Source organism: Vigna angularis, chromosome 5, assembly GCF_016808095.1.
Source record: "Vigna angularis cultivar LongXiaoDou No.4 chromosome 5, ASM1680809v1, whole genome shotgun sequence".
NCBI lineage: Eukaryota > Viridiplantae > Streptophyta > Magnoliopsida > Fabales > Fabaceae > Vigna > Vigna angularis.
Window position 1 is genome coordinate 15,081,237 of NC_068974.1, and position 22,542 is coordinate 15,103,778.

Here is a 22,542-nt window from a genome sequence, read left to right on the forward strand (position 1 = left end):
GAAAGGAACTTGATTTATATAATTTTAATAAGTTTGAGATCCAATTTATACACTTTTAAAACATGATACTAAACTGAAAAAACTCACGAAGAAGTAAGCTATTAAGCTTTCTTAAAAAATGAACTTTTCCAAAAATAAGTTAGAAGTGAGCTATGATATAGGTTTATATTATTAATTACTATAGGTTTATATTATTAATTACTATTGGTAAAAATAGGAACCAGTTAATTAAAAATTCCGTTTCGGCTAAACTGCTCCATTTTTAATCTGCTCTGTCCATTTAATATCCATTTACTTAAATCTGCTTTTTATTTTAGATTCATATTTTATAATATTTCCAAGACAGATTTCCGTTTAAATACAGATTTTAAAATCTGAAAAATCTAAATATTCAATCAGATGCATTCAGATCAAAATAAATCTGAAACCTCTTCTCTTCTACGTTGATTCGAAAATTTTAACATAAACCCTAAAACATCTTTCCTCTTTCTTCTTTGCGATTCACGCTAAACTTTCAGTGAGCAACCAAAGGTAGTTTAATTGGTAATACATTGAATTTTGTTTCTGGTGTACATTTCTCTTTTCTTTCATTCTGGATTTCGTTTGCGCAGAGATTCCTACAGTTGCTCGCGATACGTTGCACGGTGGTGCCACCACTGCGCTGGTGGATTTGGTGCGGTTCGTCTTGATTCCCACCGTTGTATTATTGGATTTTTGTTGTTGTGGATTTTTGTGGGATTTTTCTAGAAATTAGTTCTTTATGTCTCTGTTATTTATTTTCTGTTACAAATTAAGCAATCCCAACTTGTCTAGTAGCTTGGTGGTACTGCAGTATCAACTCAGCATTGCCTTGTTCTCAAGCTTAGTGATTGTATATTTGTTTTTTATGTAGATATCGAATTTTTTTTGAAACTTGGAGAAAGGCATTGGTTGCGGTCATGCTACCTATGGGAAGGTTATCTTTCTTTTTGCCATCTTTTCTTACTTTTTTATGTTTACTTATTGAAAAGAGGAACACTTGTATGTATAATCATGTTTCTCCTGTTTATTTTCAGCCTGGGGTGAAGGTCCACTAGGGTTTGGTTTACTCTTCAGCTGTCGCATAACACAGGCTTCACAATTATATTTTATCTTTGTCAAGTAAGTGACATCTTAACATTGGTTTTTAAGGCCGCTTTGTCAGAAGTTTCTGATTGTCTACCTCTTAACCGTTAAAGTCAAAATGATGGTTTTGGGGTGTGCGTTTGGTTTAGACAACTTAATCAAGTGCTAATTAGATAACTATTTATATTGTGAACTGTTATGTATACTTTTTTTGGGAAATGAGAATAGGAAATATGATTAGTATTTTTATATAAATTGTAAGGTATTTTTCATGAGTGGTCATAGAGATTGGATAGCTTATTGAAATGAACTCAAGAACTTATGGACAAATCATCAGCTGTGGACTTGTTTAGACAAAATTTTCCTTAAACCCTTCTAGGAGAAGAAATCAGTTTCTTCATAAACTAAGATTAGTTTATTCACAAGTCAATTTTGTAGAAGTTTTCCCATATTAGTTCTTCTATCCCAGAACTGCTTGCCCAAGTTCATCTCAATCCACTGAGGTCTTTCTTGAAAACACAAGGCTTAACAGTTCTACTAACTGTAGCTGCCTCTTTTGCTGCCATTTTACATTGTACTGGCCACAGGTTTGAACTCCATAAACATGATCCTAGGCTTAGTGCTTTATCTTGTGTTAGAGAAACCACTAAAACCTTGGGAAGGTGCCACTATTCTCTCTTCTTTTCGTGATTGGAGACCATTGCTTAGTCTAGCATTGTCAAGATCAAAAAAAGGGTAGCAGAGAGTGGAGATTGAAAAGGAGTAAATATATGAGAGGGGTGTTGATGTGATAGAGACTAAACGCCATCAAATACTATTGCTGATTGATGTTATGGTCCCTTTTTGAAAAGATGTTGTTTAAACTTCTATTTATTGGTCAATGGTAAGAGATGATGGCTGCGGAATACCATTTTTAGATCAATATTTTTCCTTTGCTATGTGAATATCATCTTTGTGATTAATGAAAGCTTCGTGATTCTCTTTATATTGATTAATTGGGAAAGAATGTGATGGCCATAAGAGGATGCTTGAGATTTTCTCTGTTCAAGAAGGAGGGGCTGCAGAGTAATCCTACTTAATGTTTTAATATTTTTATATTGAAATGCTAGGAAAATTAAATAAAACAGGCTATAGGTTAATTGTGAAGACTTGATCTTGAAGTAGATTAGGATAGAAGAATCGCATGGTAGATTAAAATATCCATGAACTAGAGTTAACCCCAATCATCATTCAAAGGTAAACTACAAATCCATTGAATACTAAAAGCAACCACTGCCAAATAAGTATGAGCCAGTTTCTTGACTTAGGAACTGGATCAGACCTTGGTCCAAATGTTCCTTTATATATCTCTTTCTGCTTTTGGTAAACAGCCTTATCATATTCAGCAAGCAGTCTCAGTTCTCTTGCAATTGCTTTGTCTTGAGGGGCATGTTTACGTGCCTTAAGAAAATCTTCTCTGGCAGAATGTGTTTGTCCCAAGTTCTCAATAAAAATAGCTGTGTGCTGCTGGTTTACTAGTGTGATATGGATGAATACCACTGGTTTCATATTTTCATGATTTTTAGTTAAAAGGAAGCTAAAATGATCAATTCATGTTGCATTAATTTAAGCTAGTTCTATAGCCATGGATATAATATCTCTGCATCTGAATTGTCTTGTGATACAATTACAAAGACAAACTTTAGCCGAGAATTTTTAGTGATGATTATAAAAAATCTTGTTAATAATGAGGGTTTTTTTTTTAATGTTTGAGAGATGTTGGATTGGCATGCAGGAACAGATGTGCTACCGGGCCTGAAATAAGGCTTTTTCAATTTACACATTTCAATTTATTAAATACATTTTCCTTCTCTTTTTATTTTTATATAAAAACATGTATTTATATAAATGTAACAAAAAAAATTACAATAAAAAAATAAATTTCTTAGTTTGGGTAAAAAAAGAAAGTGAGCAAGGTTTTTGAAAAGTCTTATAATATTAAAATCTTATAATAGCAGACACATGAATGACAAGATTCTTAATATTAAAACAAATTGTTTATCTATTATAATATTAAAACAAATTGTTTATCTATTATAATATTAAAAAATATTTTCAGTATTATATAAAATGTAATATTAAAAATAACCTTTAAAATTTATCAGTACTTAACTACCACTATTAAAATTTTAAAATTGAAATAGTGAAAATGGTAAATTGAAATAGCCCTTACCCATTTTGAGTGTCTCTTAAATTTTTTATTGTTCGAATAAATCTGCTCAGAATATTTTTTCTTTGCTGTGAAATTTGAACATTTTGCAATCTCACTCTGGACTTGAGCAGAAATCGAACTTGATCATTTTCAAAGAACAAAGAAGTTTTTGAGTGAAAGCATAACAAAGAAGAATAGTTTGTGCCTTAGAGAACAACGCCAAAATGTCGGTGCTGATCGTGACGAGCTTAGGGGACCTTGTGGTCGATTTGCACACCAACAAATGCCCCTTGACCTGCAAAAATTTCTTGAAGCTTTGCAAGTAAGCTCTCGAAATTTCTCATCCCCGGACTGTGGATTGTAACAATTTTGCAATTTTGTTTTTGGGCCCTCTACTGATTTTGATAAATTTCTCGGTTCTTCTGAAACAAATACCCTTTCTGGGTCCTTGTTCTTCAGATATAAAGCACCAAACTTGGTCTTTTTTAATGCACTGTGTGGTATTTGCATATATGGGTGCTTGATGGAAATCACATGCTCTTTGTTGCTATGAGTTTGTTATGCTATGTACGTGTTGTTTTATTTAATGTACTATTGTTGTGCTAGTTGCATAAATGAATTGTTTGATGGAGTTAGGTTCCATTTGGAATAGTTTATTTGCATATTTTTTGAAATTATTTATAACTTAAGAACTTAAGTAAGTGATTGTGAGAGTGTATGAAAATAGCTTATGATCTCTTAAGTTGTTTTTCTTATAACTAAGTTCTTTAGGGTAGCTTATGAAAACAGCAGCCTATTTATTTGTCAACAAGCAAACCCTGTTTTCTATTTGACTATAAAAAATAACTTATGTACAAACATGTCTTTGCATATTAAGTATAACTTATGTACAAACAAGTCTTTGCATATTAAGTACTTATTGAATAAGTCCTTGTTTAAGTTGTTTTCCCAAATTAGTCCTTATTGTTATTACTTTGTTTTGGAAAATGTTATGTACTGGTGTGATATTTTCATATATGGGTTTTTGTCAAATCATAATGTCTCTGGGTTTGGAATTGTTGCACCAGGATTAAGTACTATAATGGGTGTTTATTTCACACTGTTCAAAAGGATTTTACAGCTCAAACTGGCGATCCAACTGGCACAGGAACTGGTGGTGATTCTGTTTATAAGTACGTAAATGGAACTGCTTGTGCATTTAGTTACTGTTTAAGATTCACTGATTTTTTTTTTATATAAAATGTGAAGCTTCTGACATTGCATTCTCGTTTATGCAATGGCTTTCTCTTTTTAAGGTTTCTTTACGGCGATCAAGCTCGATTTTTCAGTGATGAAATTCATATTGATCTTAAGCATTCGAAAACTGGAACGGTTGCCATGGCAAGTGCTGGGGAGAATTTAAATGCTTCACAGGTACGGCATGGTTGGAGCAGGTTGAGGGTTCCTTTCCTGTTATTTAAGAATAGTTATGTAAAATAACTTTTAAATTACTATTGCTTTGTTGTTTCTGTTTTCAGTTCTATATCACACTGCGAGATGACCTTGACTACCTCGATGGCAAGCACACAGTAAGTATTCCATGCCTCCTTGCTTTACTTGTTTCACCGGGTATGGATGCTTCTTATGAAATAGTAGAGAAGATTAGGAGAAATCTCCCTTATGTATTTAGCATACACATAGGGTAGTTTATTAAAAATGTAAGATAAGGGTTAAATCCTAAATACAGAATGGGCTGAGCCCAATTAACATAAACACACAACTTAACATCTAACACTCCCTCTCAAGCTGAAGCATATAAATCATATGTTCCAAGCTTGTTACAAAGATAGTCAATTCTAGGTCCTCGTAAGGACTTGGTGAATATGTCTGCCAACTGGTTGCTTGAGTTAACGAACTCAGTCTTGATATCTCCGGATATGATTTTTTCTCTAATAAAATGACAATCAACTTCAATGTGCTTGGTTTCCCTCATGGAAGACAGTGTTAAAGCTAATATGAAGAGCAACTTGATTATCACATATCAGTGTCATGTGAGTGACATCTCCAAATTTCAATTCACTAAGTAATTGTTTAAGCCACAGAAGCTCGCAAGTAGTAGATGCCATAGCTCTATATTCTGCTTCTGCGCTGGACCTTGCCACTCCAAGATATCAGGTTGCCACCAATAGAGACACAATATCCAGAAGTAGATCTCCTATCAGAAGGGGAACCAACCCAATCAGCATCTGAATAGCAAACGATTTTTGTATCGTTGTTAGGACCATATAGCAAACCTTTTCTCAGGTGATCCTTTAATATACTTCAGTATGTGAACAACTGCATCTCAATGGTCTTCACATGGGGAGTTTAGAAATTGACTCACCACACTAACTGTGAAGGAAATGTCAGGATGCGTGACAGTAAGATAGTTTAATTTACCAACTAATCTTCTGTACCGTTCGAAATCTGAGAAAGGCTCCCCCTGATTTGGTAGGAGTTTGATGTTAGGGTCCATAGGTGTCTCAACAGATTTACAGTTTATTAACTCTATTTCCTCCAAGATGTCTAACGCATACTTCCTCTGAGATATGACAATACCAGCATTGGATTGTGCTACTTCAATACCCAAAAAGTACCGGAGTTTGCTAAGATCTTTGGTTTGAAAATGGTGACAAAGGTGCTGTTTCATCTGAGAGATGCCAAGATAGTCGCTTCCTGTGAGAACAATGTCCTCGACATACACTATTAAGTAGATACATCCAGCACTTGAGTGGCGATAGAACACTGAATGATCCGCTTCACTGCGAGACATACCAAATTGTTGAACAACATTGCTGAATTTACCAAACCAGGCCCGAGGAGACTGTTTTAGACCATATAGGGATTTGCGAAGACGACATACCAATCCAGATGACTCCCCCTGAGCAACAAAGCCGGGCGGTTGCTCCATATAAATTTCTTCATGCAAATCACCATTAAGGAAAGCATTTTTGACATCAAGTTGGTAAAAAGGCTATTGTCAAAGAGCGGCCATGGCAATGAATAGACGAACATAGGTCATTTTTGCCACGGGAGAAAAAGTATTACCATAATCCAAACCAAAAATCTGCGTGTAGCCTTTGGCAACCAGTCGAGCCTTCAAACAATCAATTGTACCATCAGGTCCAACTTGGATAGCATACACCCACCTGCAACCAACAACAGACTTTCGCGATGGTAATTGGACAAGCTCCCAAGTTCCACTTTTCTGTAAAGCACTTAATTCATCCAGCATGGCTTGACGCCAGCCAGGATGAGTTAAGGCATCACCCACAGACTTGGGAATTGACACAGAAGAAATGGATGAGAGACATGTGTAAAAAGATGGAGATAATCTGTGGTAACTAAGAACAATATAATGGGGGGAAAGGTTATGAGTTGAGTGTATACCTTTACGGAGGGCAATGGGCAGGTCAAACTCATTTGCTGGAGCCGGAGGAGACACAGGAGGCGGCACTGGAAGTGAGTCATGAGGGAGACCATTGCGGTGACTATAAACCTGAAGGGGTGGTGGTGAAGGACGATCCTATGGTGAATGAGAGTCTAAAGAAGGAGGAGACAAAATAGGTGGAGCATCACCAAGAGGATCACAGAAAATAGGAATATCAACAGTAGCAGGTGGAGGTACAAAACTAGAAGATAGATGTGTAAAGTAAAAAGAAGATTCATCAAAAGTGACATCAGCAAAGATAAAATGACGATTGAGGGAAGGGGAAAAACACTTATAGCCTTTTTGTGGCTGTGGAAATCCTAAGAAGAAACATTTGTGAGACCTAGGAGATAACTTAAAGACCGGGACTAAAATCATGAACAAAACATGTAGACCCAAAAACTCTAAGAGGTAATGGATGTAAAGGGTCTTGAGGAAATAAGATAGAGTGAGGGATTTTGTTATCTAGGACAGAAGACGACATGCGGTTTATGAGATAACATGCAGTGAGAACTGCATCACCCAAAAAACGCGAGAGTACTTGACCATGGATTAGAAGTGTACGAGTTGTTTCAATAAGGTGTCTATACTTGCGCTCAGCCATGAGAAGCCATAAAATGTTTAAACGGTTGAGAAAGGTATTCACGACCATTATCACTGCGTAAAGTGCGAATAGAAACCCCAAACTGAGTTTTTATTTCATTGAAAAATGATTGGAAAATAGAAAACAACTTAGAACGATTCTTCATGAGAAATAACCAAGTACATCTGGAATAATCATTAATAAAGGTAACAAAATACTAAAATCCTAAAGTTGACTTAACACGACTAAGTCCCCAAATATCAGAATGAACCAGTGAAAAGGGGGATGACGCTCGTTGTGAAACACTACGAGGAAAGGAACTACGAGTATGTTTACCTAACTGATAAGACTCACACGACAAACTTGATAATTTCGACAGACTCAAAACAAGTTGCTGCAGTTTGGCAAGACTGGGATGACCTAACTGAGCATGAAGAAGGGATGGTGACTCCATGATTACACCAGCATGTGGAGAATGGCTGAGATGATATAGGCCATGAGACTCACATCCTGTGTCAATCATGTGTTTCGAACTCCGGTCCTGCAACCAAACAGAATCTTTGGTAAATGAAATAACACAATTAAGGGAACGAGTTAGACGACTTACGGACAAGTTAAAAGGAGACCCAGGGACATAAAGTACATTATCAATGGATATGGACGGAAAAATATGACCAATACCAATACCATGAGATGAGACTCTAGACCCATCGGCCATCGTTACCGAGGGTAAATTATCCGGACATGACAAAGAAGAAAACAAGGACTTGTTACCAGTGATATGATCGGTGGCGCCTGAGTCAAGGACCCAAGATCCGAGAGAGTGAGTCAGACTAACAAAAGGAGTACCTGTGTGTATAACAGAAGCAGATGTAGTGGAACTAGAGTGATGACGGTCCTTGTACCATCTGAGAAATTCTTGAAAGAGTGCAGGGTTATTTATGGTATTTGATGAAGTAGGATGGTCTACAGACGGTGATCGGGGAGGTGGATCAGAATTAGCCATTGCTATAGGTCGAGAAGGACGTCCATGAAGCGCATAACATCTATCAATTTTGTGGCCTAGCTTGCCACAGTGGTCACATTTTGGACGTCCTTTATCTGGCTGGTGAGACCGACTTTGATCATCATGTTTGGCAGCCATGGAAGGGAGAAATCCTAAAAATCCAAAGTGTTCCGATTGACGCAACGACAACAAATCCAGAAAGAGGACGAGGAGGCGATCACGATGGTCCTGGTCGGCGGCGGATCTCACCGGCAACGCGCTGGCACGCGCGACGGGAAGCGGCGGATTTGGTGACAGTTGCTGCGGCGCGTGGAGGCATGGGATGGTCCGTTCGCCGCGATCTTTGCACCACGGTGGTCGCCTGGCTGAGACGATCTGGATGGTATGGTCGTCGGTCGATTCTAGAACTTCGGCGACGACAGCGGCGACGGCGGAGGCGGCGACGGTTGCGGCGACTGCGGCTGCGATGGGTACCGGAGACTGTGGAACTGGCTGGAATAAGACCTAAGCTCTAGATATCATATGATATAGTACAGAAGATTAGGAGAAATCTCCCTTATGTATTTAGCATATACACAGTGTAGTTTATTTATAATGTAAGATAAGGGTTAAACCCTAAATACAGAATGGGCTAAGTCCAATTAACATAAACACACAACTTAACATCTAACACTTCTATATTTTAAAACGTGGAAGTATTTAATTTTTTTATGGATTTGGATCAATTGATCATAGGTGGTTCAACTTTTCATGCTCAAAATACTTTTCATTTGTTATGTTGTCTGATAGGAACCCAGAATTGAAAAGAGACAAAAGATTAATATTCTTTATTGTATAGATTGTATAGAACACAAAGAATAGGAGAGCACTCTCTCCAACAAGGGTTTCCCCTTCACAAATAGCCAAAGTTCAATCTACAAGATTATCCAAAAGGGTCTTGACACAAGAGCTCCCTGCCTTCTTATACAGGCCCTCCATACCAAGTAACCAACTAACAACTAATTCCTAAATTGTTTCTATGAGAAATAGAGAAGATTGGGAGAAAATATCCCTTGTGTGTTTAGCATACACATAGAGTAGTTTATTTATATTGTAAGATATGGGCCAATGCCCTTAATACAGAATAGACTAAGCCCAAATAACAGAAACAAACATCTTAACATCTAACACTCCCCCTTAAGCTGGAGCATATAAATCATATGTTCCAAGCTTTTTACAAAGATAATCAATTCTAGGTCCTCGTAAGGACTTAGTGAATATGTTGCCAACTGGTTGCTTGAGTTAACAAACTTAGTCTTGATATCTCCGGATATGATTTTTTCTCGAATGAAATGACAATCAACTTCAATGTGTTTGGTTCTCTCATGGAAGACAGGATTAGAGCTAATATGGAGAACAACTTGATTATCACATATAAGTATCATGTGAGTGACATCTCCAAATTTCAATTCACTAAGTAATTGTTTAAGGCACACAAGCTCGCAAGTAGCTGATGCCATAGCTCTATATTCTGCTTCTGCACTGGACCTTGCCACAACACTTTGCTTCTTACTTTTCCAAGATATCAGGCTGCTACCAATAGAGACACAATATCCAGAAGTAGACCTCCTATCAGAAGGGGAACCAGCCCAATCATCATCTGAATAACAAACGATTTTTGTATCGTTGTTAGGGCCATATAGCAAACCTTTTCCAGGTGATCTTTTAATATACTTCAGTATGCGAACAACTGCATCCCAATGGTCTTCACATGGGGAGTTTAGAAATTGACTCACCACACTAACTGCGAAGGAAATGTCAGGACGCGTAACAGTAAGATAGTTTAATTTACCAACTAGTCTTCTGTACCGTTCAGGATCTAATAAAGGCTCCACCTGATTTGGTAGGAGTTTGATGTTAGGGTCCATAGGTGTCTCAACAGATTTACAGTTCATTAACCCTGTTTCCTCCAAGATGTTTAATGCATACTTCCTCTGAGATATGACACTACCATCATTGGATTGTGCTACTTCAATACCCAAAAAGTACCAGAGTTTGCCAAGATCTTTGGTTTGAAAATGATGACAAAGGTGTTGTTTCATCTGAGAGATGCCAAGATAGTCGCTTCCTGTGAGAACAATATCATCGACATACACTATTAAGTAGATACGTTCAGCACTCGAGTGGCGATAGAACACTGAATGATCCGCTTCACTGCGAGACATACCAAATTGTTGAACAACACAACTGAATTTTCCAAACCAGGCCCGAGGAGACTGTTTTAGGCCATATAAGGATTTGCGAAGACGACATACCAATCCAGATGACTCCCCCTGAGCAACAAAGCCAGGCGGTTGCTCCATATAAATTTCTTCTTGCAAATCACCATTGAGGAAAACATTTGACATCAAGTTGGTAAAGAGGCCATTGTCGAAGATCGGCCATGGCAATGAATAGGCGAACAGAGGTCATTTTTGCCACTAGAGAAAAAGTATCACCATAATCCAAACCAAAAATCTGCGTGTAGCCTTTGGCAACCAGTCGAGCCTTCAAATAATCAATTGTATCATTAGGGCCAACTTGGATAGCTTACACCCACCTGCAACCAACAACAGACTTTCCAGATGGTAATTGGACAAGCTCCCAAGTTCCACTTTCCTGTAAAGCACTTAATTCATCTATCATAGCTTGACGCCAACCAGGATGAGTTAAGGCATCACCCACCGATTTGGGAATTGACACAGAAGAAATGGATGAGAGACAAATATAAAAAGATGGAGATAATCTGTGGTAATAAGAACAGTACAATGGGGGGAAGGTTTACGGGTAGAGTGTATATCTTTACGGAGGGCAATAGGCAAGTCAGACTCAGTTGCTGGAGTCGGAGGAGACACATGAGGCGGCACCGGAAGTGAGTCATGAGGGAGACAATTACGGCGACTATAAACCTGAAGGGGTGGAGGTGAAGGATGATCCTGTGGTGAATGAGAGTCTAAAGAAGGAGAAGACAAAATGGGTGGAGCATCACCAGGAGGATCACAGATAAGAGGAATATCAACAGTAACAGGGAGAGGTACAGAACTAGAAGATAGATGTGAAAAGTAAAAAGAAGACTCATCAAAAGTGACATCAGCAGAGATAAAATGACGATTGAGGGAAGGGGAAAAACACTTATAGCCCTTTTGTGACCGTGAAAATCCTAAGAAGACACATTTGTGAGACCTAGGAGATAACTTATCAAGTGCAGGACTAAAATCATGAACAAAACATGTAGACCCAAAAACTCGAAGAGGTAATGGATGCAGAGGGTCTTGAGGAAATAAGATAGAATGAATGATTTTGTTATCTAGGAAGGAAGATGGCATGCGGTTGATAAGATAACATGCTGTGAGAACTGCATCACCCCGAAAACGTGAGGGTACTTGACCATGAATCAGAAGTGTACGAGTTGTTTCAATAAGGTGTCTATTCTTGCGCTCAGCCACCCTATTTTGTTGAGGGGTATAAGCACATGAGGTTTGGTGAAGAATGCCATGAGAAGCCATAAACTGTTTAAACGGTTGAGAAAGGTATTCACGGCCATTATCACTACGTAAATTTCGAATAGAAACTCCAAACTTTGTTTTTATTTCATTGAAAAAAGATTGGAAAATAGAAAACAACTCAGAACGATTCTTCATTAAAAACAACCAAGTACATCTGGAATAGTCATCAATAAAGGTAACAAAATACTGAAAACCTAAAATGGACTTAACACGACTAGGTCCCCAAATGTCAGAATGAACCAATGAAAACGGGGACGACACCCGTTGTGAGACACTACGAGGAAAGAAACTACGAGTATGCTTCCCTAACTGACAAGACTCACACGACAAACTTGATAATGTGGACAACCTCGGGACAAGTTGTTGTAGTTTGGCAAGACTAGGATGACCGAAATGTGCATGAAGAAGGGATGGTGACTCCATGACTACGCCAACATGTGGAGAAGGGCGGAGATGATAAAGGCCATGAGACTCACGTCGTGTGCCAATCATGTGTTTCGAACTCCGGTCCTACAACCAAACAAAATCTTTAGTAAATGAAATAACACAATTAAGAGTACGAGTTAAACGACTAATGGACAATAAGTTGAAGGAAGACCTAGGGACATAACATACATGATCAATTGATATGGATGGAAAAATATTAACAGTACCAATACCATGAGATGAGACTCTAGACCCATCAGCCATTGTTATCGAGGGTAAATTATCCGGACATGACAAAGAAGAAAACAAGGACTTGTTACCAGTGTTATGATCGGTGGCGCCTGAGTCAAGGACCCAAGGTCCGAGGGAGTGAGTTAGACCAACAAAAGTTGTACCTGTACGTGCAACAGATGCAGATGTAGTGGAACCAGAGTGATGATGATCCTCATACCATCTGAGAAATTCGTAAAGATTGCAGGTTTGTCTACAGTATTAGATGAAGTAGGATGGTCTGCAGACGGTGATCGGGGAGGTGGATCAGAATTTGCCATTGCTACAGGTCGAGGAGGACGTCCATGGAGAGCATAACATCTATCAATCTTGTGGCCTAACTTGCCACAATAGTTACATTTTGGACGTCCTTTACTTGGCTTGCGAGACCGACTTCGATCATCACGTTGAGCAGCCATAACAGAGGAATCATCAGTATGAGGGGATGTCTCAGTGACGGGTTTGCTCGGTATACACAAAAGAGCAGAACAAGTAGAAGTAAAGTTGGGTATGACAGGAGAACCCAAAATCTGATCACGAACATGAGAAACATCATCAGAGAGTTCGTATAATGCCAACAACATGAAGAACTTTTGATTGTTGTTCGAATTCTTCAGCAGGAGTGGAAGCAGGAGGTAATATATCACTAAAGTCATGAAGAAGGGCATGAATTTTACCCAAATATTCTGCCATGTGACCAGGATTGCGCGGACCAATAACAGTTAATAAGTCCTGACAAACACCATAAAGACGCTGAGTGTCATTTGTGTATAACAACTTTGCTTGTGCCCATACTTCTGAACATGTTTCATAGGATCGAAACATTTGTTTTAGTGAGGAGTGAATGGTGGACTTTATAACAATGCATAACTGAGCATCAATTTTCATCCAGCGAGAAGTGTCATCTATGGGAGCAGTAGTCACATTTTGTGTAAGATGATCTAAGTACCCCTGACTCTTCAACCAAAGTTTGATGTCGAACGCCCATGTTGCATAATTTGTGCCATCTAACTTGTCAATGGACAAGTGTACATTCACATAATTGGTATATATTGAGGGATCAGAAGATGAGCCACCAATAGAGGTGTTTGTAGACGAGGAAGACGCCATAGAGAGGGAGAAACCCTAAAAATTCAAAGTGCTCCGATTGACGCAACGACCACAAATCCAGAAAGAGGGCGAGGAGGCGATCACGGCGGTGCTGATCAGCTGCGGAAAGCTCCGGTGACGCGTCGGCACGCGCTTCGGCAGCAGCGGCAGCGGTGACTCTTGCGGCGGCGCGTGGGTGGTCCGTTCGCCGCGATCTTCGTACCACGGTGGTCGCCCGATCGAGACGATTCCGATGGTGTGGTCGCCGATCGATTCTAAAACTCCGGCGACGGCAGCTGCGGCGACGGCAGCGGCGGCGACTGCGACGACAACGGCAGTGATGGGTGCTGGAGACCGTGGAGTTGACTGGAACTATTCCTGTGCTCTAGATACCATATGAGAAATAGAGAAGATTGGGAGAAAATATCCCTTGTGTGTTTAGCATACACATAGGGTAGTTTATTTATATTATAAGATATGGGCCAATGCCCTTAATACAGAATAGACTAAGCCCAAATAACAGAAACACACATCTTAACATCTAACAGTTTCCTCGGTCCTGCACCCATTACCCATTATAATCTATCACATTATATTCTATCATTACACCCCACTTCAAAACAACCTTGTCCTCAAGGTTGGAACAGTGAAACTTGATATCATAGGTCATCTTCATCGTGTTATCATATGAAGGGAACCCACTTGCTACTGTTTGCAATTTTAAATTTAGAGGCTTGGGTGCTGGTCAATATGAGAGATCCTCCTCCAATGACTTCCACTCTTCCTGGATTCTTTTAGCCCAATTTTGTGAAATCCTCAAAATCACATCTTTGACTTCATCGGCTCTTGTAGCAACAACACTTTCGGCAGCCGCTACTCCCTTATTTCCAACAAAACTAGATTTGACAGTATAACTAGAGTGGCTGAAAGCAAAAATCTCTCTTCAACCAGGTATCATTACTAAATCCAATTCTAGGATAATTAAATGAAGATCCAACCAGATTTGAATGATACATGGGGTTACCTCCATCTACTTGCAAACTCTAATGTAAAATTTCCGCACTCCCCATCTGTGTTACTGCTGCCCAACTCTCACATAGCATGCTTCTCCTGTTCCCTTTAACTATCTTTAGTAGAGTTGTTACCAGATTTTTCCAAGAAAGGTTCTTGGATTTTTTATGCCAGGTCTTGAACTCTTGGACTACATTTTCTTTGCTGTTTGGGTGTACTTTTGTTGATCATTTGGTGTTCTGAACTTCAGAAGCATTTCTTGCACCTGTTGTTTGACCTTGGGTGTCAGTCCCTTTATAAGTGGTCAACTCTTCTCTTTTCTCCCATGGAAAAACTAGTTTTTTCCCTCACCCTTCCTAGCATCTTTATTGTAAATGGCATCCTCTTCTCCTTTTTGCCCCCAATTGATTGAATTTTCTCCTCCACTTGAGTATTTCTTTGCTTTCTTGATCTCTTGCAGAAGTTCCTCTCTTCTTTCCTCTCTGGCTCTGTAAACAGACTCAACTGGGTTGCTCCCTGACACCATTGTTTTAACCCTAGGCCTCAACAATTCTTCCACCTTCACTATTGTGACATACACACCACACCCTACCACTCTATCTCCAATAAAAACAACACCTTTTGCAATTTTACAAGCAAGAGTCACAACATTCCCATCATGGTCTTCACCTGATGTATTTTCACTACCAACATTTGTCACTATGTTGGAAGTCCCACATCGATTAGAGATAAGGCCAATTTATAGTATATAAGTGTGTTAAACCTTAGCTTACAAGCTGGTTTTGTGTGGTTGAGTTAGACGTAAAGTCCACTTCTTAACATGGTATCAGAGTTAGGGTTAGAGCCTATCCTAGCGATTTTTGTTGGGCATGTTGTTCCATTTCTTGTCCGACCACTATCGGACCACCCATTCATGTTTAGTCTCACGCTCGAGATGTATGTACCTCGATGTGAGGGGAGTGTGTTGGAAGTCCCACATCGACCAGAGATAAGGCCAATTTATAGAATATAAATGGGTGCAACCCGCACCTTACAAGCCGATTTTGCGGGGTTGAGTTAGGTTTAAAGTCCACTTCTTAACAGTCACGTTATCCACCCTTACAGTAGCAACGACTTATGCAACTTTATCAACAGCAGCCACACCAATGTCTCCATCACAGTTTTCGTCATTACCTTCCTTTTCACATATATTTTCTTCTCTCCTATTTTGCCCTCTAATTTATTCTAAACCATCAACACTCAAAACAGTAGCTTCTGACACTCTACTCCCTATTGTAATGGTAACAACATTCTCCTCTTCACTGATATTCGTTTCTCTTTTCTTGGCTTTCTTGATGGTCTAGTAGACTATCTTTCACAACATACCTACCTATTTTTCCCTCTTTCTTTCGTTTCATGACAGGTTTCTCACTTCTTTTGGAGCCCTTTTTGAGAATCCTAATTTCTTGTTGCATTTGTTGCATATTTCTTCTCCATTCTGCCATGTTTATTTTCGGTTTTGCCCTGCTCATTTTTTGTTTGCTGGTCCTCCTCTCCAAGGCATTGTCTCTTCCTTCCATGCTTCCATCCTTTCTTGATCACTTCTTGATCCACAACCTTTGATCTGGCAGGTCAGACCAATTGATAGGAAGCTAGAATTGAAAAGAGATAAAAGAGTAATATTCTTTATTGTATAGATTGTATAGAACACAAAGAATAGGAGAACACTCTCTTCTCCAAGGGTTTCTGTTAGACCATTAAAGTTTACGTAAGGAAGAATAAAAAGAGAGTAAGTTAGACACGTGAGGAGGGTAGTATGTTATAGTTTGTTAGAAGAGAGAGAAGGTATAAATAATAAACCGAATAGGGGGAGAGGGGTATCAGAGAATTTTCTTACCTTTGGGTAGAGACTGGATTGTTTCCAATGGAGGAAGGGAGACTTCCTTGGGGAAATACTTGCTTGTTATTTTGTTCTTTCTTACTTTTACAGAATTAATAAAGTTCATATTGATACAATTGTTTCTTTTTGTTGATTGTGTGAGAAGATGTTCACTTGTTATGGTCCCTGAGTAAAGGAACCTAACAGATTTGGTCCGACCTGTCGGATCTGTTTCGGAGGGAAGAAGAACGAGCGAGGAGGATCGACAGCGAAGGAGAATGGAGGGGAAACTAAACGCACTAGAAGGAAGGATAGAGGGACGAATGGTGGTGATATAGTCGACCATGGAGGAATTGAAGGTGGGATGCGAGCGATGACTCTTGAGTTCCGACGAGCTTTCGGGCGACGCTCCAGGAACCGAGATCGGAGCTCTGAAGGGAGTCGTAATTCCATCAATGGTGATCGAGTACAACGATTATCGGAGAGTTCGGAGGAGGAATCGGAAGATGACCGAAGCGAAGTACAACGCAGTTGGAGGAAGCGTGTTGAGCTACCAACTTTTGAAGGTACTGACCCCACGGGTTGGATCGCAAAGGCTGAAAAGTTCTTCGTGCGGAGAAGGAGAAGATGAAGTTGGTTTATATATGTATGGAGGGAGGCGCGAGCTACTAGTTCCGCTTCTGGAGAAAGAAAACCAAACACCCAACGGGGAAGCTGTCTACAGAGGCGCTGACACGGAGGTTCAGCGGACTGAGCCGAGGCACTATTTTTGAGAAATTGGCCGCCGTGTGACAGACGACAAGCGTCGAAGCGTACATCTAGGAGTTCAAATGTTTGGTGGCGCAGGCAGTAGGAGTGAATGAGGAGCAATTATTGGGATATTTTTTCGCTGGGTTGCAGGAAGGACTACGAAATCTGGTGAGGCCGCATGACCCAAGCGATCTGTTGACGGTGATGGAGTGAGCTCGTTAGAAGAGAGAGAAGGTATAAATAATAAACCGAATAGGGGGAGAGGGGTATCAGAGAATTTTCTTACCTTTGGGTAGAGATTGGATCGTTTCCAGTGGAGGAAGGGATGCTTCCTTGGGGAAATACTTGCTTGTTATTATGTTCTTTCTTACTTTACAAAATTAATAAAGTTCATATTGATACAATTGTTTCTTTTTGTTGAGTGTGTGAGAAGATGTTCACCTGTTACGGTCCTTGGGTAAAGGAAGGAACCTAACAGTTTCCCCTTCACAAAGAGCCAAAGCTCAGTCTACAAGATTATCCAAAAGTGTCTTGACACAAGAGCTCCCTGCCTTCTGATAAAGGCCACCCAACCAACTAACCAACTAACAACTAATTCCTAAACTGTTTCCTCTGTCTCGCATCCATTACCTATTATAACCTATCACATTATATCCTATCATTGTCATTACAAAGATGAATTTGGGAGGTTTTATTTTAATGAGGGTTTACTAGAGCCCTATAGTGTTGCTATAACAGTTTAGCAGTGCAAAGGCCCTTTGCTCTTTACAGGGCTGCTGTAGTGTGGTAATTTAGTGTTGTGGCTGTAGTGGACCAAATTGTAGGTTGGATAGCTTACATTTAACTTTTATACCATAGAAGTTACCCTTTTGTTTTTCCTGCGATTTGTTCATTGTTACAGGTCTTTGGTGAGGTAGCTGAAGGATTTGAGATTTTAACTAAAATAAATGAGGCTTACGTGGACGACAAAGGAAGACCACTTAAAAATATAAGGTTTATGCTCATTCTTCTCCACTAAAAAATATGAATTGAAAACAAATATTTCTTATTTGTAATTTTGAGATGAAGAAAATGTATTCATCTTCTTGAATTACTTGAATAGAATCAAGCACACATACATCCTAGTGGATCCTTACGACGATCCTTCTGAACTATCGGAGTTCATTCCTGAAGCTTCTCCAGAAGGAAAACCTAAAGATGAGGTAATGATTGATTGCCACACTGTATTGCATTAATTGAAAATGCAGAAGATTATGCCATTGGTTATTTATTAGCATTGCAATTGTCCTTTATAATATAAAACTATTTATCATGGAAATGTGTCCAATTGATTCAAAAAATGAAGCTATTTCATTCACCTTATTTTTCTCAACCTAAAATTGGGAAAATTCATTTGGTACTTGGGACAGACAACTTTAATGTGTATCTTTATTTTGCTTTAATTCACTTATAGAAATATTACAACAAGAGGTATCTCTGTTTTGAATTATTGGAAATGCACTGGGCCTATCTCAAGGCTGGAAGATTGCATGAGCCATCTAAATACCCACCCGCCATGCTTAAATCTAGAGTATTGAAATGTGAAGTTTACAAGTTGACATTTATAGGTGGCCCTACGACAAGCCTGCATAGTGCATGGTTTGTCATGAACCAACTATCACAAAAGGTTAAGTTCTTAAGTGAAGATGTGTGGATATATTTATATTTATGACATGCCCCTCACGGAAGAGCCTTTTGGGATGGAAGTTTGAGTAATGCTCATACTTAAACTGAAATTTGATTTTATTAAAAGAATGGCGGGGCAGATATCAAATGCACATTTTTGTCATACAGTGGAAAAGGTCCAAGCCTAAATCCCCAAAGCTAACATAATGGAGGAGGATTGCTTAAGCCTTGAGGAGTGTATAGGCCATATTTCAAGCCAATTCAATACGTGATAACATGAATCTTTGCCCCTTGTGATGCTTCATTGAAATACTGCCTTATTAAAATTAAAAAATGCAGATTTTAGAGGTTATATGATCAATAGAATACTTGGAATGACATTTATCCTTCTGTGCTATGTATGGTGTGGTTGCTTTTCTTAAGCAAGGTTTTTTTACTGTTTTTTTCATTGTTTTTCAATGTGTTGTTTTGTTTCCCTAACAGAATAGAAGAGTTAATTAGCTTATTTTGCATTGATATATTTCTTTAATATAAGTGCTTTATTTTTTTTGGTTTTGGAGAATATCTCTTCCTCCCATGGTTATCAAACTCGCGACTTAACTCATTAACTCAGACTAGTTTACGTGTTCACTCAGTACTTCCTAGTTAACTTGAAAGCAAACTCGGTTTTTGGAGTAGAATCGTGGGGTTGGATGTGGAATCGGTTGAACTCGCTAGTTTGGTTTCGATTTGGCAAGTTCGACGAGAAAAAGTTTTAAATGCAAAACAACTTTGTATGGAGGGCCATTTTTGAAGAAAACTAACCAGATTAGGGTTCAAGATTAAGCTTTGTCTTTGTTCTTAGAACTCTTTTGTCGCACAAGCCCTCTCTTGCAATTGCATCACATCGCTTCACTGTGTCTCACCCTCGCGTTTGCCGTTGACATTGTCCCTCATCGCCGCCTCGTTCGTTGTCACCTAGCTCATTGTTTCGATCGCAGTCCTTGTTTTCGTTGCACTCATAGTGCGCACTTTCTGATATCTGAAGTAGAAGTAAAAGTGCCCCATGGAACATGCCCCATGGAACATGCGTGATATTTGATGGAAAGATGGGATAGATATCAATGGTAATGGTAGAAAAGTGAAATGTAATTATTGCTCAAAGATTGTAAGTGCAGGAAAGCATTAAAATTGTGGAATGGTGCGATATGTTTGAGGATGGAACTCCTGAGTTGAAAAGATTTGCCATTTGAATTCTAAGCTTGACTTGTAGTTCTTTGGGATGGAAGCGTAATTTAGCTCATTTGAAATGATAATGAAAATGTTCACTTAGATGGAGCAACAACATATCCAGCTTTAGATGATCTTGATAACAGTTGAATATAGTGAAAACTCCCTTGTGTTCAATATACACACAGAGTTCTCTATTTATAATAGAACAAATATGGACTAAGCTCAAAATACAAATAAGAAATAATAACAAACTAACTAATAAAGATAAAAGATAAAGATAACATATCTAACACTTCCCCTCAAGCTGGAGCATACAAATTATATGTACCAAGCTTTGAACAAATAAACTCAATCCCCTCTTAATGACTTGGTCAACACATCTGCGAGTTGATTCTTTGACCCAACAAACTTAGTACATATTTCTTTAGTCAACAACTTTTCACGAACAAAATGACAATCAATTTCTATATGTTTAGTTCTTTCGTGAAACACTGGATTTGATGCAATTTGGAGAGCAGCTGATTATCACAATACATCTTCATAGTATGACTTGAAGATTTAGAGAGAAAGAGATTAAAACAAAACCTCTATTATTTCTTCTTTCCTAATACATCACTAATGATACTTATACAAACATAATCAACAGTGAAAGTAGGAACAGTGAAAACAAAGGAAAAACATAGAAGACTCCTAAGGAGTCTATATCTAAAACATATTACATTTCAACACTCCCCCTCAAGCTGGAGCATATAAATCATATGCACCAAGCTTGGAACATATGAATTGAATTCTAGGCCCCCTTAGAGATTTGGTCAGAATGTCTCCAAGTTGTTCATTAGAATTGACAAATTCAGTAACTAGTTCCTTGGATAATAACTTCTCCCTAATAAAATGACAGTCAATTTCTATGTGTTTCGTTCTCTCATGAAACACAAAATTGGAAGAAATGTGAAGAGCTGCTTGATTGTCACAGTACAGTTTCATTTGCTCATTTTCACAAAATTTTAATTCTTGAAGAAGTTGTCTAATCCACACAAGTTCGCATGTAGTTAGAGCCATAGATCGGTATTCAGCTTCAGCACTAGATCGGGCAACAACATTTTGTTTCTTACTTTTCCAAGATACAAGGTTCCCACCGAGTAAAACACAATATCCTGTAGTCGATCTTCGATCAATTGGACTACCAGCCCAATCTGCATCACAATATCCTTCGATTCGAGTGTTTCCCTTGTTCTCATACAATAGTCCCTGTCCTGGGCTTCCTTTTATGTATCTGAGAATGCGAAGCACTGCATTCCAATGATCAACATGTGGATTTTGCATAAATTGACTCACAATTCCAACTGAATAAGAAAGGCCGGGTCTTGTTATGGTGAGATAGATGAGTTTTCCAACTAGCCTTCTATATCTCTCTGGGTCTGAGAAGAGTTCACCCTGATCTCTCATTAACTTTTGATTTGGATCCATAGGACTATCAATGGGCTTGCAATTTGTTAGACCTGTTTCTTCTAAAATGTCAAGAGCATATTTCCTTTGTGAAATGATGACACCATCTTTTGACTGTGCCACTTCAATACCAAGAAAATATTTTAGACGACCCAGATCTTTAGTTTGAAAGTGGTTGAACAGATGATTCTTTAACTGAGTAATTCTGGATATGTCATTTCCTGTAATAACAATATCATCAACATACACCATGAGATAAACACATTTGTCAGGAGAAGAGTGACCATAAAACACTGAATGATCTGCCTCACATCGTTTCAATCCAAACCTTTGCACTACCTGACTAAATTTACCAAACCAAGCTCGAGGTGATTGCTTCAAGCCATAGAGAGAACGACGTAACTTACAAACCAAGCCAGACTCCCCCAGAGCAATAAATCCAGGAGGTTGCTCCATGTATATTTCCTCTTCCAGATCACCATGAAGAAAGGCATTTTTAATGTCTAACTGATAAAGAGGCCATTGACGAATAGCAGCCATAGCAAGCAAAATACGAACTGTACTGGTTTTAGCCACAGGAGAGAAAGTATCACTATAGTCAAGGCCATAAACTTGAGTATAGCCCTTAGCTACTAGCCGAGCTTTAAGACGATCAATTTTACCAGTAGGACCAACTTTAATAGTATATATCCATCTACAACCAACAACCTTCTTATCAGGAGGAAGAGGGACAAGATCCCAAGTGTTATTGTGTTCAAGTGCCATCATTTCATCAACCATGGCTTGTCGCCAACCAGAATGACCAAGTGCCTCATGAACATTATTAGGAACTTTAGTGGAAGATAATGAGGAAACAAAAGAGAAATATGAAGGAGACAATTGATGATAACTCACAAAATTATAAATAGGATATGGATTACGAGTAGACCGAATACCTTTCCGAAGGGCAATGGGCCAGT

At 38.8% G+C, this 22,542-nt stretch overlaps 1 protein-coding gene across 5 annotated transcripts in view; it reads left to right on the forward strand.

The window, feature by feature from the left end:
• The first annotated feature begins 380 nt into the window (after nucleotides 1–380).
• The window catches only part of LOC108319142 (peptidyl-prolyl cis-trans isomerase CYP59), a 38,944-nt gene continuing 16,782 nt past the window's right edge, over nucleotides 381–22,542 (forward strand). For 2 of the 5 annotated variants that reach the window (XR_001831242.2, XM_017550173.2), the window contains exons 1-10: nucleotides 381–531; nucleotides 612–678; nucleotides 893–955; nucleotides 1,056–1,140; nucleotides 3,427–3,617; nucleotides 4,363–4,467; nucleotides 4,591–4,708; nucleotides 4,813–4,863; nucleotides 18,162–18,253; nucleotides 18,363–18,462. Coding sequence is in view for 4 of the 5 variants with exons in the window: in XM_017550173.2 (XP_017405662.1) it covers nucleotides 3,520–3,617; nucleotides 4,363–4,467; nucleotides 4,591–4,708; nucleotides 4,813–4,863; nucleotides 18,162–18,253; nucleotides 18,363–18,462 (564 nt within the window). In the remaining variant the exon portion in view is untranslated. The remainder of the gene's footprint in view (nucleotides 532–611; nucleotides 679–892; nucleotides 956–1,055; nucleotides 1,141–3,426; nucleotides 3,618–4,362; nucleotides 4,468–4,590; nucleotides 4,709–4,812; nucleotides 4,864–18,161; nucleotides 18,254–18,362; nucleotides 18,463–22,542) is intronic. The other 3 variants (XM_017550174.2, XM_017550175.2, XM_052877266.1) reach the window with 3 other exon arrangements.